The 18,785-nt window shown below is 41.3% G+C and overlaps 1 protein-coding gene across 2 annotated transcripts in view; it reads left to right on the top strand.

Annotated features, from left to right (window-relative positions):
* The window catches only part of COP1 (COP1 E3 ubiquitin ligase), a 131,286-nt gene that overhangs the window by 30,348 nt on the left and 82,153 nt on the right, over positions 1–18,785 (top strand). For both annotated transcript variants that reach the window (XM_086617108.1, XM_086617107.1), the window contains exons 9-11: positions 1,139–1,196; positions 4,789–4,903; positions 8,447–8,582. In XM_086617108.1, coding sequence (XP_086473234.1) covers positions 1,139–1,196; positions 4,789–4,903; positions 8,447–8,582 — 309 coding nt within the window. The remainder of the gene's footprint in view (positions 1–1,138; positions 1,197–4,788; positions 4,904–8,446; positions 8,583–18,785) is intronic.

Here is an 18,785-nt window from a genome sequence, read left to right as displayed (position 1 = left end):
CCACTGTTTCATCCTTCTAGACTTGCAGGTGCCCTGACCGGCATTTCAGCCAAACTGCTGGTTTTATAATAAAGAATGTCAAATTACACGTTTGTTCGGGCAGCTGGTACGTAAACATCAATAGGTACAATCATATTTTTACAAAATAGCTCTGTTCTGGAAGCTTTCTAAAGAAACCTTCAACTTTCCCAAGCAATGCTTAAATCTAAGGTTGCCTTGTCAGTAAGACTGAGAATAATGAACCCAGGTAATTTCTTTTCTGTCCAAGCCAAATGGCTTAGCAGAAGCGAGTTAAAGACTTACAGGAGCACATCATGGTGATGTTTGGAATGTGTTCTCTGTAATTAATAAAATGGTGTTCTGTGTACTAACCTTTACTTGTTCTAAAGGTATTTTTAAATTTGAGTGATAAGGATGCTTTATTCTGGCTCTGGTGTCTTACTGTGAGAATTAAGTATTTTGCCCATATGTGCAAGAATACTGACCCACCTGTCTTCTGCTTGTATGAGGAGATCCTTTTGTGGTTCTGAAAGCTAAATCTCTTGAGTTTGCTTGCGTGTGCCATGTTTTAAAAACAGTGATTTGAGATATGTTGTGTCACTGGATACTATGTAGCTATATATGGTGTAATGTTTTCTAATAATGGTAATCCAGACTGTCAGCTTTTTAGTTTATTTCTGTATTTCATTATTTTATGTGTCTTCAGAGATGCCTGGAATACTAGTGTCTACCTTAAGCTGATTCCTCTAGCTTTTCTCATCATATTATTATTTCAAATGCCATGGCATTAAACTTGCCTTTTTTTTTGAAAGGAACTGAAAACCAATGGTAGCATGTTATTTTCAGAATGCCTTACCCTGCGTATTTCATACAAAAGATATGCTTTTGCATTCTAATTAGAAATTACTAGATTACACTGCACATAATCGTGTGTGACAGCATTCTGCTCTAGGAGATCCCTGTATTTAAAAAAAATAATCCCTCCCAGACCTCCACACAAAAAATAACCTTGTGTCTGTAAAATGGATTTCAAAGGCAAGTATGCTGCAGGATATGAAGGGGAAATAGCAAACAGGTTAAAAATGATAAAAGATGATTGTGCAGAGATTTAAGCAGACTATTTCTTTTGGTTTTGCAGTAGTATTATTGACTCCACGGAGTATAGCCAGCCTCCAGGCTTCAGTGGCAGCTCTCAGGTAAGGTAATACATGTGTCTGTGCACAGCGGGGACGGGAGAGTGAATGTGGAGGTTGGGCAGAGATTAGACACAACTCCATCCATCGCCAGGGTCAACTCGAGCCTTGCAAGCGCGTTTAACTGGTTATATGGGCAAACCGGAGCCAAGGCTACAGCTGTAGGAAGGACTGTGCATGATTGAGCGTCCACACTGATGGCATCAAAGAAATCTAGTGTGATATGTTTAGACATCTGACTTTATTCCCAAAGCTGGCTCTTCCAAGGAATAAGGAATACTTTTTTTTTTGCTCTTCATCGCTTCTCCCAGGTGGGCAGCATTTGGGAAGGAAAGTAAATCCCTGACCCTTTGCATTGACTTAAATAGTTTTGAATCAAGCTTGACTTTCAAAACAAACATTCGTTTTCCAAACATACAGCAGTTTTGTTGTTTGTCCTTGTTAGGGCCTTACAAACTGTATTATAAATTCATGCAGAGGGTAGAAAGCTGTGCATACAGTGAAGCCGTTTGGCAGGCAGCCTCCAAAACTGTCTGATCCGTGGGGCCTCCCGAATGCCAAACAGCACTGCTGTAGTCTTGCAGCTCAGAGTGATTCAGCTGGGCTGGGAAGTTGACAGCTCACAGCTTCAAAAAAGGTTAAACAGTTTAGATTTAGAGAGGCTGACTCTTGGGTGCATGCCAGCTCGTGCCTTTGGTGCTCTCTGGTGGTGGTGGACCATCTGTGGCACACAACTGTATCAAACTGGTCAATAAAAAAGTGCTGTTGGATCTTATTTGATGGAGTAACTGATATAAAGAGAAAACTCACCTGAATTCTGGACTAGTGTGCATATGGGTTTTTGGGTTTGTAGCTCTGTGTGTGTATATATATAACTAATTGGTAATTAAAAATTTTACCTCTAATTGGTGGAAAAATGCTTCTTGTTCCCTGCTACTGTGATCTGGGAGATTATTACTTGAACAAAGAATTGCAGCTCTGCCTCACTTCAGAGGGCAAGTGGAATATGGTTGGAGATCTTGGGTTTAGGACTCTGATATGGTGCAGTGTGTTCTCCACTGACACTGCTTGTCTCAGTGCTTTTTCTTTCTATTTCAAAGACAAAATTAATAGCATAGCTGTACTGCTGGTAAGCACACAAAACAAACAACCTAGACTTTCTAGTTGTTTTGACAGCCTTATTTGTGTGAGAATAATCTCTTTTGTCCTCAAATGCAATTTTTTGTCCTCGAGTGTCCAAGATCTGTACTCTTCAGTGCAAATTTTTGAATTAAACTTTAATATATGTTTGGATGCGGTGTTGAAAGAACTCTGAAAGTTAAACACTTCATTCAAAGATAGTCTGATTTCAGCAAGGCTTTACCATAAAAATAGTTTGAAGAATATAAATTCAATTGGGCTTTTTTCTGATTGCCCATCATGGCAAAAATCACAGATTGGGCACTGCTGGCAGTAAGAAGCTGTGCTAGGGTGGACAACATCACTTGCTTTCTCAATAGAATTACTTTGTGCATTGCTCACGAACATGTTCTTAGGGAAGAATTTATATACCGTGAAGCCACAGGACAGTTTGCTTCCAGAAGCTGAGTTTCGGAAGTAAATAGCAGACAAGTCGCATAGGCCCTGGGGAATTCTGCAGGTAGTATTTAGTGGCAGTACTTTCTTTTCTGCTAAAATAAGGAGCTTGTGTGTAGCTGTGAAGCTTTTCTGCAGTTGTTAGAGGAGTCTTCAGAGCACCTAATGGAGTTCAGACAGTAAAATCACTCTTGATAACAGAGCAATCTTAACTAATGTCCTCAACTAGGGCAGCCATAGTCGTTTTAGCAGTTAAATAAAAATTACTTGGGCATGTTTTTATCTCCTTTCCCTTATTTTCTTACTCCTGTTTCCCAGCATTGCTTAACCAGGGAGCAGACTTCATAGAAACTCAGTAAATGCTTTGGTAAAACATGAGCAGTGTAAAATACTTAGCTGGGGGAGATCTGGTGAAGGTGGATTAATGCAGATTGATTCCCAGCACAGCAGGGTTGCCATGTGCCAGCCTGGGAGCTGCTCTGGGAGCCATCTTCCTCTGGAGACCCAGCAGGTATATGGCACAGCAGGCAGATACTTATCACAATTGATTCCAGCTCAGTGTGAACTGGGCTCATCTGGCAGATCAGATGTGAGCCTGGGTTATATCACTGGTCATATTGCAGGTGGCTTGTCTTGACTTGAAACTGAAGGGATTGCTCTTTGATACCTGGAGTTGTCCTGAGCCCTCATTGCTCCTCACGTGCTGAGAGAGGCTGGAGCCCTTGCAGGCTGGTGTGCAAAATTAATAGGAAGATGCTCTAAAAGTGTTCTGTTAAGTGTTTCTTAAAGCTGTGATGTTTTAGAAAATTGTAGTTAAAATGTGTTCTAGTTGTGTTTTGAGATTGGAGTTGCTTTTGAGACGGAACAAGCTGTGTAGACCATGGGTGCTGTCAACATGCAAGCGTGAGTCATGATGTCAATGTATAGCTGGGGACCTTGCAATGGAAAGTGGTGCCTGGAGGTTTCATTTCTTGGGGCTTGCTTTTTCCCCTAAAATGTTAGATTACTGTTCGTACAGGTATAAAGAGAATTTGAGTGGGCTTTAAACTTAGTTTGTCCTTGTTGGCTTGCTCGATGGCTGTAATGAGGGCGACCTGTTCTCCTGTGTGGATTGAGGAGAAGTTGTATGTAGAGAGGGTTTTGTTGGTGCTGTTGAGTGGCATTGTGGATCTTGTATGTGGTCAGGGATGTTGTTTGTTAGGGAGCTTGGTGGTTCTCATCTTTTTCCCCATTTGCTTTGAGTATGCAATGTCTGAGATTTTAAAAATATAAACTAAAGCAAGGTGCTCTTTATGCTTCTTGTGTAGTAGAGGAATTGGTTCCTCTTCCTTACAAGTGATTAAAATGACAAGTGCTCTATTTTCCGTGGCTTCAGGAGGAGAGCTTGCTTATGTAGGTTCAGTCCTTTGCTTCTGTCTCTCACTGTACTGCTTGGGTAGGTTGGGCAATGGCTTTAATGATGAGTTTCCTGGACTTTTTTTTCAGTTAACCTTTGAACTTGATGTCTTCTGCTTCTACCCTTATTTGCTTAGCTTTACAGACAGTTACGAGCTGCTTCAAAAGAAATAATTCAGTAACCAGCTCTTCAAAATAAACACTCTCTTCTTTTTTTAACGAGCTGTCTGCCAGGGATCTACGAAGTATTTTTTGTACAGTCTGTTTGATGTGTGAAGCTGGAAGCCCAGTATCCTTGGCCTCTGCCATCTATGTACAAATGCAAGACATGGCTCTCCATGGGTTGCTGCTGTCTATACTGTGTTTGAGGCTGGAACTGGTAAATCTGCAAAGATTCAGGAAACAAGAACTAGCTAAAAGCAGCTTTTCTTGTTTGTCAAGCTAAAGGGTGTGACATAAGACCTGAAGAATAGCTGTTGATAGGGGCAAGATCTTAATTTATTGTCATTATATGTTTCTAACCCTCCCTATGTGATGTATACATTATTATAATTTGGTAAAATTTACTGAAATGAAACCCAGGCCTGGGTTTACCTTTCTGAAGTGTTCTCTCTTCTCTGTTCAGACCAAAAAGCAGCCGTGGTATAACAGCACGCTAGCTTCACGACGCAAGCGGCTCACAGCTCATTTTGAGGACCTAGAGCAGTGCTATTTTTCCACCAGGATGACGCGTGTCTCGGGTGAGTTCCTCTTGTGTGGCATTTGGCTTCTGACATGAGTTAACTCTCACAGTGCCTCCTCGCCCTCAGAAAGGGCTCACTTTTGGGAGAGCAGCTTTGACTTCTTTGCCATGGGAAAGTTGCTATACGTATTTGTGTATTACTCGGATCATCCCATTTTGCTTTTCTAGACCAATCTTTGAAGTTGCTAAATTTAGAAGGTTTAATCCTCTCACTTTGGAGGGGCAGCTGTGTTGCTTTGTAATCCTGTACTGTGAAGGGCACAACTCACAGTAAACAATTTCACTTGTGCTCGTTCTGAAGATGTGAATGCTTGAAAGCAGTGGTTGGGTTGTCTTTCTACTACATGTGGGTATAAACACATCGCTGTTGGAATACTACAGAGGTATAAACATAAATTGATAAATTCTCCTGTATTTAGCATGCAATAGGACACTTGGAGGTTATCCTTTATGTTGTCTAGATTGAGTCTTGGTTAACAAATGACTCGGAGCATAGAAGCTGAATGTGCAGCAGTGGTGTTGTCCCATGGGGCACACCTTAGATTTAAGGCTTGTTTTGTAGAATTAGAAGCTGTTTTCACAATTGCCTGGATTGCCTCATTCATAATTGAGTAACAGCGTGACAGCAGCTAGAGTAATTGTTACCTAGTGGATGGATGGTTCTTAATTGCATGACAAGATTCTCTTAAGAAATGAACAGGTCAAATGAACGTGTCTAGAGGGTGAGGAGGAAGGGTTGATCTGTGGTCCCTCTGGGGAAGAAACCAGCTTTAGGAAAAAAGTTTCAGGCAATGGACTGTGACAGGCAGGAGATTTGCAGCACCAAGCTGTGAGCTGGAGCTCATACGGAGAGTGACAGACTGCAATGAGGAGCAGCCAGCCCTCAGGGGGATGGGAAAAACCTCCTAGGGACAGGAGGGAACCAGGTAGAGGTTACTGCAGCAGAACATTTTTACTTGTAGGTTTGGAAGGCAAGGTCTGACCTCCCAGGACGCTGAGGTCAGAAAGACAGCTAGAGTAGAAACCTCCACTTGTTTTCTTCCACGAATTTAGTTTGGTTTATCCACTCTAAAATAAACAAAAATGAAGCTTGATTTTTTTTTTTAATTTAAAAAGTAAATTGACTTTAAGTTCAAAGGCTGCAACGTGTTTTAGGGGAGCTCTCAGATTATGTCTACATTTTCAGTCTACTTCAGAGCAGTGACTGACTCAGTTCTCATCATGCACAGCAAAATGATTTTAAGAGGGAAGGCAGCATGTTGAGAGGGTGCTTCAGTAGCTGGAAGATGGGAGAAGCCAGTTGAACGTGGCCAGCCAGTCTCCTGTGAAGTGCTAGCAAGTGCTGTGCAGACCATAGTGCTTCACGGATCACACTGAGATGCTTTCGTGTGGTGCTAACTTGGTGATGCATAACTGTGTTTATGTTAAAATAATACTTATTAACCAAGGATCACAAATGGGGCTCTTCCCAGCATTCCCTCCTAGAAGGCATCTTTCTTCGTAATTGGAACTATAAATATGAATGTGGTGAAACTATTTTTTTGTGTTCATATGCATCAGCTGCACCAGTGAATTTTTTTCTGAAATAAGGGATAACCTGTGATACCTGATCAAGTTTTCTTAAGTCATTCCTGCTTTTTGACACATTTTAAATAGGATTTAACGTGAATTTAAAGCTTTTTGCAAGAGGTGCCTCTGACTGTTCTGGTAGGGAGCGGAGACAAAATATAACTGTAATTATGAAATGGCCTTGCTCTTTGACAGGGAAAATGTCTTGAGAAATAACATTCGGTTTTCCAGGCACAGATACAGAATAAATTATAGGAGGGTTGTGTGCTTGATCTCTAAATGAGGGAAATGGAAGAGTAGAAGCTATTTGTTCCTATCAAAGTGTGGAAGGAGGGAAACAGTCTTTGAAAAACACTGATGTTTCTGTGCTGCTCCTCAAGCTGTTTCCTGTAGTGGTCAGGTGCTGATGGTTTTAATTTGGAGCAGTACTTTGTTCATTTTGCCCCTTTTGATCTGTCTGACATGGGTAATGAATATGCTAGTACTCTTAAACATACTAATTACTGGCCTGCGCTGTTCCTTTACACGATCAAAAGTTAAATAGCGTGTAAGGGACGCTTCAAAATGCCTTACAAGTGTAAAGCAAGATCATAATTTCTGATGGCGAGGAATTACCAGAGTGCAGAAAGTGATTATTCTCTGTGTTTTCCTGCAAGAAGTCGCAGCTGTATTTTGCTTTTGTAGATCAACCTTTTCATTTTTTCACCCTGATATTTTCAAAGCTTTCTAGTAAGTGGAGCTTCGTTTGCTTATGCTGCTGCTAAGGACGCAGATAAGGAGAACTTAGCTAGCGGGTGGAATTTGTGATCTCAGCCACCTGAACAAGTTGTGTGTGTGGTTTCTCTGCTGCTGCAGTGGATGCTGAGATTTAAACGGGAGCCAAGGTGTGCAGCAATGTGGTTTGCAAACTGGACTACGTGTAAACCGAGGGGCTGTGTGTTAGGGCTGTGAGAGCAGCTGTACGTGGTGTTCCTTTGCATTGCACTGGTTCAAAAAGAAAAAGCATACGTGGGAGTGCTGGAGGAGGAAAGGGGCAATTGCTGTAAATTCTGGGGGTTGTTATGAGCCTGAAGGCTCTACATAACATTTGACCGTGGATGTGTGATTGTGTTAGGAAGGCTGGCTTGCCCAAGTGACATCACAGTAAGTTAGGAATTTTTTTCCTGATGTAGGAAACTGTAGATTTTACAATCGTTTACGTAAAATTCTGTTCATACTGAGGGAAAACTGGAACTTCTGAGGAATTGGGGAATGACTTTCAGCTATCTACACTGCAATTTAGTTTTAACTTTTGTAGTAAACTGTTCCATTTCCCACAGAATATTTATCATTATTATTCAAGCTAGCTCAGTTTCACCTTGTCTGTTGAAGGTCATAATTTGCACAAAACTTATAGTACAGGGAGTCTTCTGGTTTCATGCTTGTCTTCCTCCTCCAGCCCTGAAACAACTTTCCCTTAGCTCTGTTGCTTTTGGAGTAACAAGATGAATATCTTTAACTAAAAGTATTTTGAATGTAATTGACACCAAATGTAGTCATATTGTAACAGAAGTCTAGGGAAAGGAATATACTTTCACCTCCATAGAAAACTAGATGTGTTCTTCACAGTGCATTTTGATATGGTTAAAGGTTTTATGTTAATAATCTATATGGCCCATGGGCTCTGAATTTGAATAAAATAAATGAGCTTATCTACCAGGAAAGCTGTACCTGTGATCTCTAGGCAGACTCTCAGCACAGTAGGTTCACCCAGTGTTGCAGTGGAAAGACTTAATTTGTCTCTGAAAAATCGTACTGCCTTCAGGGAATGCTAGAGGTGAGAGAAAACCCGTTTTTGACCAAGAATCCTTCCCAAATAACACAAATAGGTAGCATCATGTGAAGACATAAATCTTAATTTTAGGGTTTTTGTTTGCTGTTGAGTTTATCTTGCTGTATTTCTTCCCTCCTGCTCGCCGCTGCCTCTCCCTAGATGACAGCAGAACCACAAGCCAGCTGGATGAGTTTCAGGAGTGTCTCTCCAAGTTCACACGCTACAATTCTGTCCGACCCCTGGCAACGCTGTCTTACGCTAGTGACCTCTACAACGGCTCCAGCATAGTGTCCAGGTAAGACACACTGCTCCTCTGACGGAGCACCTCATGCTGGTACGGGCTGCCGAGGCTGAGGTAATAACCCGTATTAATCAAGTTATGGTGTGTGTATGTATAGAACACTCCGCAGTCGCCTCAAAAAAATAGTTTTGTGAATGTGTGATTATAATTGATCAGTGAAGGCACTCGAGTACTGCAGTAGTACCTTTTATTCCCGTTGGCATTAGTTGAGACCGAAGGCAGAACCTTTGCGGTGGCAGTGAGTATCTGGAGCTGTTGCGATAAAGCACGAAGCCCGTGGTAAGCTCGGTCCTCTCCACGTTGGTGTAGTTGTGTTGTAAGTGATGCCGTTCTGGTGTTTCAAGAAACATCCATCTTGCTTGGTGTTGGTAGCTTTAAGAATCTGTGGTGGTTTTAAATATTGTTGGTTGATCCAGTCGTAATAGCTAAAACTAAATAGTTGTTTTTAACTGTGACTACTGGAATTCTTGAGCGTTGGAAGTTCTGTTTACAGCACTAAACACTAGTGAGGAGGTGGTTGTGGTAAAGCCAACTTGGCAGCTCTGTTCTTGCCAACAACTCCTCTGTACCCCTTGCCATGTGGGGTGATCATGTCCTGTGCACCACCACTGAAGCTCATCTGAGCCTCCTGGGGGCCAGTTTGGACTCTTTAAACTGGTGAAATATTATTGATAGTCCTTCAACAGGGTTATTTTCTTCTAGTTTAGCTCCATGAACCAGCTCCCTTAGGGATCAGGCTTAAGAGAGCACATACGATAAGGAGAGGCTGGGACCTGCCAGCAGCCCTAACCTTAAACTGGTTTCAGCAGCTGTGGAAGTGTACCCTGGGGGATTTAATTAGTCTGTGGTAGCTTGTTTGCAGCTGCTGGTGGTGGAAAAAAATGATGCAACATGTTAATTGGGAAATCTTTTCTGTGTGGCATATATGCAGGACTCATTAGATTCTTACAGGCACGTTTCACAAATTTAAATGCATTTGTTCACAGCAACCTTTTGAGGGAGAGAAGCAGTATCATCTCTATTTTATACATGGAGAGCAGGAGATCCAGAGTGACCATACCTGAGATCTTGAAAGAAACATGACAATGGCATGAGTTGAATTTGGGTTTTCTGAGTCTTGATCTAATGCCTTATGAAGGGGCCATTTAGATGGTGACAGAACAGCTTAAATATTTGTGGAAAGGCCCCAAGAAGTTTGTGGTATGTGAAGAAATGGAGGCATGTGTAGCAGAGAATACGTTTTTTTTCCTAAAGCAGCATTGATTCCTTAACTACTGCAATATGTAGCAGGAATGTGTAATGTCCGATGTAGCCACAGAGGTCAGAACACAATCATCACTGATCTGACGTATATTTAACCTGCACTGATTGGGTTCACACTAGCTACAATGAAATGCAGATGGGAATCTCACTGCAATGTAGACAAACTTCCTCGGCTACCAACTTCAGCACGGATTGGGTTTTGCTCCTTTGCCCTTTCTTCTCCTTGACATTCTGCAATCGCAGCATTTTTGTGGTATTTGGTTAGAAAATGCTGGAAGGGCAGTAAATCTCGCTCCCGTTTTGAAGGTGTTGTAATTCTTGGGTGAAATACATGTTTGAAAAGTATGTCTGTTACTCTTCTTCTAAATGAAGATACTACGGGGCTTCCCTCCAAGCCAGTACTGGAATTGGTAGGTAAATGTATTTAACTGAAAAATAACTTGGCTTCCAACTTGAATAAAAAGCATGAGTGGGGAGAACATTGTCAAAGCATTTAAGAAATTTTTAGGGGTTTTAGTATGTGGACTGAGTTAAAGATGGTTCATATCTGAGCATGTCCTTAAGTGCTTTGGTGAAGCAGGGCTGCTGAACGTCCTGCTGCTGTAACTCCTGTTAGCTTCTTGCTCTCCAAAGCAATTCCTTTAAAAATTCCTTTAAAGTTTGAATTTGTTATTCAAGAGTTTACATGTAGTTTATGTTGGCCAACACGTTTGTGTTCTCTGTTGTTCTTCGTCCAACTAGTCTCAAGTTCAGAGAGTCTGTGAAGCTAAATGAGCTGTGTGTCTTGGTGATGACAGCTTAAGATAGTAAAACAAAAGCGTTTAGGTACCTGCATGGGCCAAATTAGTTATTGGGGCACTTAAAAATCTTATCACTTTTATTTTTTACGTGCTGTGAAAAGTTTTTTTGTTGTTTTGTTGTTTGGTCCACTGCACTGATTTCTAAAGGGAATGCAGTAGGAAACACTGAAATGACAAAGTAAGTTTGGATGCTTAGCTGGTGCTGTTAAGACAAATGCTTTTAAATATAAAGCAAATATAAGGTTAATAAGTAAGGAGCCCTCATAAATCTTATAGAAAGTATTTTAAAGAGATATTTTAAGTATACTTAATAAAAGTAGAATTGACTGGAAGTTAAACTTCCTCATAATTATTTAGTTTTTTTAAAAAAATATGCTGTTACAAATAGGCAGCATGCAACAGGGTTTGGTTTGCATTGCTGTAACCCTATGTGAGGGTAACACAGTGGACTGCCAAAGATCTGCTGGCTTAAATAAGGAGGTTTTTAAAATGTGTTAGCATTATGTTTGCAAAGGAAGGAGATGGAAATATATTCCTTATCTACAAAACCTTGATGTTCATTTAGAAGGGAAATAAAACTGGATTTATGGTAACAGGATGAAAAGTGTAATTAAAGACTGTATATAAACAGGCTGAAAAAACCTGGAACAGAGCAGCAGCCTTACTCTCCTGAGTGCCTTGGCACAAGCATATTTATGAATGTCTTGACTTCTTGAGAACTAATAAAAGACCATGACCAACGCTAAGTAGGTTGTCTTGCTATAAAAATTCCAACGTGATATTAGGAAAGCTACGGTTGCCCTTCGGGATGAAGGGACAAGCCAATGCTTTGCTTTCCAGTTCCAGGTTTCACCTGGCCTGGCAGGGAGCTTCCCCGAGGGACCCAGGCTGGTGGCTCTGCGGCGGCCGCGCAGCATCCGCACGGTGGCAGCCGTCGGTTGCGGTGCCAGCAGCGGGTACCGACGCAGGGCTGGTACCGAAGCTGCACATCTTCCATCACGGCCGTACGGGCTTATTTTGAAAGGTACACACAGCACAATCGTAAGCCCAGTGAAGATGAGCTTTACTTTGCTTAAAAACACACTCCCAAGCAAAAATTACAACCCTCAGTCCTTTTTTTCCTTATTTGCTTCAAGAAAGAGATTAACAGAGAAGAATGATCAGTGAAAACACATCCAAGGCTTGGCAATTGCTAGTGGCTCAGTTTTCCTTTAACATCAAGAAGACTTTCAGCAAGCTTGCAATGTGACTATACATGCACCTCGATATGCTAAATGTTTTTTTTAATACACTCAGTTCTCATAAGTACAAAGTATTTACATTGTTTTCACAAGTATATTAAGTTTTGTTAGAACTGGGCCAAGGAATAAATTTTTTCCATTTAGTATGCCCCCAGCCAGAGCAGTCCTGAGAGCTTAACTTTTTCTTTTCTCCGCTTGCTGTGGCAGTAAATAGTAAAGGCTTTCTTTTAAAGATGAGGCTGTAAACTGCAGCGTTAGCATTACAATGATTTATGTAGAAAATTGCTTTAGCGCTGTCAGAGGCCTTCAGAGAATAATGTGGCAGTCTTTCATATTTTTTTTTTAAAAAAGGACAGAAAAAGCCAAGAAACAGACTAAAGCAAGATATCTGTCTGAAACCTGGTTATTAGGAAGCTGGTTCTCACTGCTGGGGAGTTCCCAGATCTGTCCCAGAGGGCCTGAGGTTTGGGGGCAAATGATATGGGTTTCTGTCACCTGCTCAGACTTTAAATTCTTCCGGGTTAGCTTACTATTTCTCTGAAAAGTCTTAAAATGACATCTGAAGGGTTTTGGGGTAGCCAAGACTAATTATCTAAAGGCATAGTGATTTACGGGAGGGGAAGGGAACAACTTTATTTTTTGACTGCTGAAACCTTACTCAACTCACCTGTTGCATCTTGAGACTGTTCAAAACCAAGGTCTTACCTTTGAGGTCCATTATTTTTATTTTTTTATTGCTTACTTATTATTGTGTTGCCTCTAAGTAACGAATGAGATAGGAAGAGGCTTCTCTTAGCATCAAACAGTACAATTAAGTTGTTTTCAAGATGGTATTTTTGTGTTGACCCTTTTAGTGACATGACCTGAAATCCTTTCTTCAAAGGTGAACTTACAAGAAAAAACATCCATTAGGAATATGTTTTCCATGTATTTGTTGAACCATTCTATTTTTTGTTCCCCTTTTTACTTTGGACTACAATTACTTGTCTATATAAATTCTTGGATCTAGACTTTGACAAGATATCCTTTAGTTCTGTGTCCACCATAACAAGCCTGGTTTTTCTTATATTTTTTTTTATGCTCCAGGCTGGCTAGGATTAAATGAGCCATTTTATTAAGTGTGTGACCAGCAATGCTTCTATCTTGGTGGTAAAGATAAATGAAAGAAATGTAAGTGGGTTTATCCTTCACGGGATTGTATTTTAGAGTACAGTAGATGCTGCTCCTGGAGAAGATGAGAATTGAGGAGAGCTGAATTTTTCTTAGTCTGTTAAATCGATCATTTTTTAAATGGACTCTTACTTACTAGTGGCAACTCAAAACTGTGGATGGATCAGTCTTATTTGGACTCTTCTCACAACTGGAAGGAAGAGAGGAATACTTGGATAAAGAGACTCAAACTGCAGAGTGGCTGAGGAAACTCGTAGTATAATACCCTGAACCTACTTCAAGTTTATGCCTCTCCCGTGGTTCTCTTACGTTACTTCATCTGAGGTTTTGACCTGTAGACCAGAGGTTTTCTGGAGCTGAAATGAGATTGATTTTTGTTTTTAATTAGAGCCAAGTAAAGTACAGAGCCTTTCCCTTACTTCCTCTTCTTTTTCTCTGGAGTGCAGAACCGATAACGTTTCCTAGTATGTAATTGTGGTCTGGATCCCTTGAGCAGAAGCCAAATGTGACTCGTAACCAGCAGAAGGGCCGTGCAGATGTCACTTCAAATCTCTGAATTCAGAGTTCAGAGGTACTGTCAGCTCCGTAACCCAGCCCTGCGAGTTCCCAGGATGGGCTCTTAGTGCCGAAAGGGACTTTCAAACCAGAAAAGAGCACCTCTGCTCACATCTCCAGTCTTGACCTGAAAAATAAACCTCCTGGTGACTGTGGTGACACTGCAGAGAGGGAAGTCTGTTCTTCTGTCAACATTAGCTTTCACTTTTAGAGGTAAAACTTAAATAACTTGAAATTGGGAAGTTACTGGAAATTTCTCCCTCATAATTTTACACTGTTTGGTAGTAGGAAGATCTTTTTTTCCCCATGAAGCTCTGTTAGTACTTCAAACTTGTCTCTATCTGCAGATAATTAGATTAGGTTTTTTAGTTTAAATCGAACTTTGTGAATTTTTATAAATGGTCTGTTAAAAGTATTGAAGAGTATTCCATCAATTTGGAAATTGGCTTTTAAACCAGATATATTAAACAATGCTTGCTCTTTGTGGTTTTCTTCTTTTTTTTATCTCTTGAAGAAACTTTATGCAGTTTATGTAAGCAGTTCCTGTTTCATGGCAAATATGTAGTGTGCATTGGCTGCGGTGAGGGACAGTCAGGCATTGGAGCAGTCTTCCCAAGGAGCTTCTGCACACTCCGTCCTTAGAGGTATTCAGGATCTGGCTGGAGAAAGCCCTCAGCAACCTGGTCTGACCAAAGAGCTGCCCCTACTCTGAGCAGGGTATTGGACTAGAGACCTTGAAGTCTTGGGGACTCTACTCTCATGATAAAGGTACACAATCAGCTGGTTTAAAAACTTGAGGTTCTGTCTCCAACTTTCTGCTGAGCATCTTCCTCTGGCCTTAGTTTTTCTAAGGAGAAGTGATGTCCTTGCATGGATTTGCCATGTGTAGTGCAAAGTGAAATTCACTTCCTACATAATTCCGGATCCCTGGCTTAAAAATGGGAGTTAATTTAAACAGGATCGTATTTTTTTAGAATGAGACTGGACTTTTTTGAAGAGAAGCTTTGTAAAGGTGCAGAAATTAAAAACGGGTCCTGTAGTGTCAAGAACGTCCTCTGAATGATTAATATTTAGTGTAGAAGGATGGTAGCATGTGGAAGTTGTGTTGCATCATTGTTTCTGCTCCTCCTTGATTGATCAGGACAAAAATCCTTTCTAGGAGGCTGCAGGTAGCTGCCCTTCTGTTCCTCCTGATGTTCATGCAGTAATGACCATCATCAGGCAGTAGTGTTGTGTCTTGGGAATCAGGCTTGTAAGGCATGAAGGCTGTGGTTTCACAGCAACTTCTACACAGAACTTCCGTGGTGACAGTGTTGGTAAAAGGCAAAGACAGGTTTCCCTTAATTCTTCCCCAGTTTTATAGCTTTCTTTCAATGTTGAGTATTGAGACAGTGGATTTTTTGTCTGCTTGAAGAAACAAGCCTGTTATTAATAGAACACAAATTTCTGTAGCTTATTACAGTGTTCTTTTAATTTTCTAGTCATATTCATTGGAAATGCCTGAATTTGCTAGGAGGTGATTATCTGAAAAGCATTAGCATGCCTTCGGTTTTTCAGTTTGTTCCTTCCTTGCTAACTAACTAGAGGAATTATTCTGTTAAATGGCAGGTAGTTGGAAAAAAAAAGGTAGTGTGTTAATGCATGCAAAGAGGTAGGTGGGGGCTTAAGGAGTTCTGAGAAAAAACCTTATGAGCAGCTCAGCTCAGAGGCTTGAGCTAATATTTATTAATACTGTCTGTATTAATAATCACTCTGACAGATGCATTGGTGATGTGCCACATAGCTGTTTTGTCGAATGAGTTGCGAAGTAGCATTTACGTTCTTACAGGATGGTGTACAAGTGTGTGTATGCGTTGGTGGGAGTCAGAACAAGTTTCTCTGTATCAGACTGGGTGAAATTAAGGGTATTCATAAGTACCTTTAATTTTCCTAAAGACTAGCTTAAGGATAACATCAAAATACTGACCAAAAAAGATTCAAAACCCCCATCAAAGCAATCTCCTGAAACAGATCTGGCAGTTGGATGGGAAATGCTTCTGATGGCGTTTTAACCTCATTCCACTGTCGCCAGGCAGCAGGACTATCGCAGTTAATGGCCCCAGCCTATTCTTTGGCTCCTCGAGATGGCTCATCTGTGGCGTATGGACTCAATATTGATGAAGGCTGGTGCCCTGGCTCGCTGTGCCTGTTGGATTGAGCTGAGGTGTCTAAAGAGGTTACTGTCCCCAGCTGTCCCTCCTGATGCTCTGCAGCAGGGTATCTGGCAGAAGAGCTGGTGGTGGTGTCAGGCGAGTTTGGGGGCTTGGGTTAATAATATGGGAGAAGGTGTATGGGGGCACTGGGCTGGGCAGTGATTTTTTCTGAGAAATGGGGCCTCTGGCAACGTGGTCAGCTGGAGGCAGTAATGTCTTCAGCTGCTGCAGCTAAATCATGAAGGAAATCATCGGAGCCTGTGGATGGACTGTGGTGTTTACAGTTCCAGTGTTGATGGAAGTTCCCAGTTCTGAGCTCTTTCAGATGCATTTGTTCTTCAGCCTCTTTGGCTCTCTGCCGCTGCTGTGCTCAGATTTGAAGAAACAAAATCCTTGTTGGTGTAGTAATAAATGTGGTGGCTTGAAAACAAGCTTGCAAGCTTTTGAACAGCCTTATATTTAGAAAGCACTTTAGTATCTATCACAATCGATTGAGTTCCTCCGTACTTCATGGCATAATCCCGATAAGACAGTACTGCTCTGCAGACAACTTTGTAACCCGACATGGAGTGAGGTTTTGTCCCTCAAACGTGCTCCTTATACAGCTTGAGCAGGAGCTGTCATCTTCCTTTCTGGAAATGTTTCCCAAATTTAAATGCAGAAAGAGGACAGTTGAGTATTTGGAGGCTTAAAACCTCTTCCACCTTAGTATTTTATAACTGTGGGGCGGTGCTCCTGCTGCTCCGAGTTACTCGTGACCTGCTGTGTATCAGCCCAGCTGGGCGAAGTGGCACATCCTGCTTTTCAAATATAGATAGGTTACCCGAAATACTACAGCAGCCAGACTGATAATTTGGCTTGAATCTTAAATAGCGTCATAAGAAACATTCTGCATTTAACTGTTGGCATTTTTAGTTCATGTTTCCCTACTCTAGCTTATTTAAAATGGTGTTTGTGGAAAAACTGAATCTAATCCTCATTAACTTGCATGGTGGTTGTTTGCAGCAGCTTTGGCTCATTGTACTTGTGTGTATCTGGCATGAAAAACACTGGGATTGTCGTCATCTTCTCTTCAGCATGCAGAAGAGCATCGCCTAGCAGTAAAGTGGCTTTTTATCAATACGCTTTATGTTCAGTTGCTTGCAAAATTCAGTAGTTCCCTATAGGCTTTCTCATCATTAGTGCTAATTAAGCCAGGTTCCTCTGAATATGTGTATGCAAAAACACTCATGCAGTAGAAAAGGATGTCTTTAGCTATAGAGTCTTATAGACAAGACTGGAAGTCTGCTATGGCTTCCTGGAGATTTTGGTTTGTATTTAGAAGAGAGTAGGTTCAGAGTCACTTCCCCTTGCTTCCCCCCAAAGTAGAGGGGATCCTGGTTCTGAAAGCTGAGCTGTTGCAGGAAGCATGATTAATCTCTCGTAGCATAGTATATTCTCTTACTGGGTTTAAAAAAAGGACTTTTATCTAGCGATGACAAAGCATGAAAGTAGCTCCATTGGTTTTGATTTCAGAGCTGTGAGAGATCTAAGCCCACCAAACTTCCTCGATTCAGATTTAATATTCTCCTTTAAACCAGCTCTTTATGGACCAGGTGTATTGCTAAGTGGTCTTTGTTAGAACTTGATGGCATTTCAGTACACTTAAAAGGATTTTTGGAAGTATGAAGTGGGCCTGGAACTAATGACATTACTTTGTCAAAGTGGTACCTTTTTATACCTTTCATCAAACGGAGCGAGATAGAACTCCAGGCTACGGTGGCTGCAAGAAAAATGCTGAAAGTGTGACTGCAGCATGGCTGGTGCAATAATGTGTTCTCAAGGGAGCTTGGAGCTGAGGACTGTCCTTCTCCATGCAGTGCAGGCTTCAGTGAACTCTTACAATGCCTTTCCCTGGCTCTTTCCCAGCGGGGGGGGGGGGGGGGGGGGGAAGGAGATAATCAACATGCAAAGTTGGCTTTCTAGTCTCTTATGCTTCAAATAGAGGTTTGCGTAGGGGAAAATGTATCCCCAGCAGATGTTTGAAGCCTGGAGGAGGTATGGTGGCAGGGGAGGGTACCCAAAGTGTGTTAAGGGCAGCTAGTGCTGCTGAACCTGGAGCTGGAATAAACCCAAACAACTCCCAAGAAATAGCTTGGGGTCCTCTGTCCTGCAGTGTTCATTAGACTTCCATTAGACTTCAGTCTGATCCATTGAGATGCCATAACTGGCAATATTCTGATAATCTGGGGGTCATATCCAATCCAAATTAATGTGATTCTTAGGGATGAAGGTGTTTGCTCTCGATAGAACGCATTCAAGTGGAATCTTGTTGATATGATTAATTTATCTATCCATATAGCAGACTAGAGAATCAAAGGGGTTTTCTTTAAGTGGTCCTTTGAGTAGAGATTGTCAGCCTGCTTGGGATGATGGTGTACTTGCTCAGTTTGTATTTTGGAAAACACATTTCATAGCACAGAGGTTTGAATCGGGGAATGTATTCGGCCAGCTGTGGTCCATCCTTGTCCCTGTGACACAGGTTAAGGACATGAGGATAGAAACAGTGACCTTTCAATAGGTGATACTCCAGAGTAAGGAGTAACTAATGCAACTGTTGCTTTATTTAAAAAAAAAAGAAATATTTTTTTGTTTTGGCCACTCATAGCTCTAGCGAAAAAGCCTTTTGATACTGAGACTTTATAGGCTTTGTCTCAGTAGCCTTTGTTTTGATATGTGACAGAATTTAGACTTAGAGCTGATGGAGCACAAAATCTGAGTGCTGTAGTAGCAGCTCCCTATGCCTGAATATAGCTTCATTTTTAAAAACTGCAAATTAGTATGCTAGTGCACACTTAGTGACACTAATTACTTTGCCTTAAAATATCAGTCTGCTGTAAAAAGAGTCTCTCAGGTATGTGATATTAATACCAATTTCTGTATTGGTCCCAGGTGCTGAAGAGTCTGCAGTGATGGTCGTGATGTTGGGTTGTAACC

The sequence above is a fragment of the Tauraco erythrolophus genome, chromosome 10 (assembly GCF_009769465.1).
Source record: "Tauraco erythrolophus isolate bTauEry1 chromosome 10, bTauEry1.pri, whole genome shotgun sequence".
Classification (NCBI taxonomy): Eukaryota; Metazoa; Chordata; class Aves; order Musophagiformes; family Musophagidae; genus Tauraco; species Tauraco erythrolophus.
This window is presented reverse-complemented; position numbering and strand designations above follow the sequence as displayed.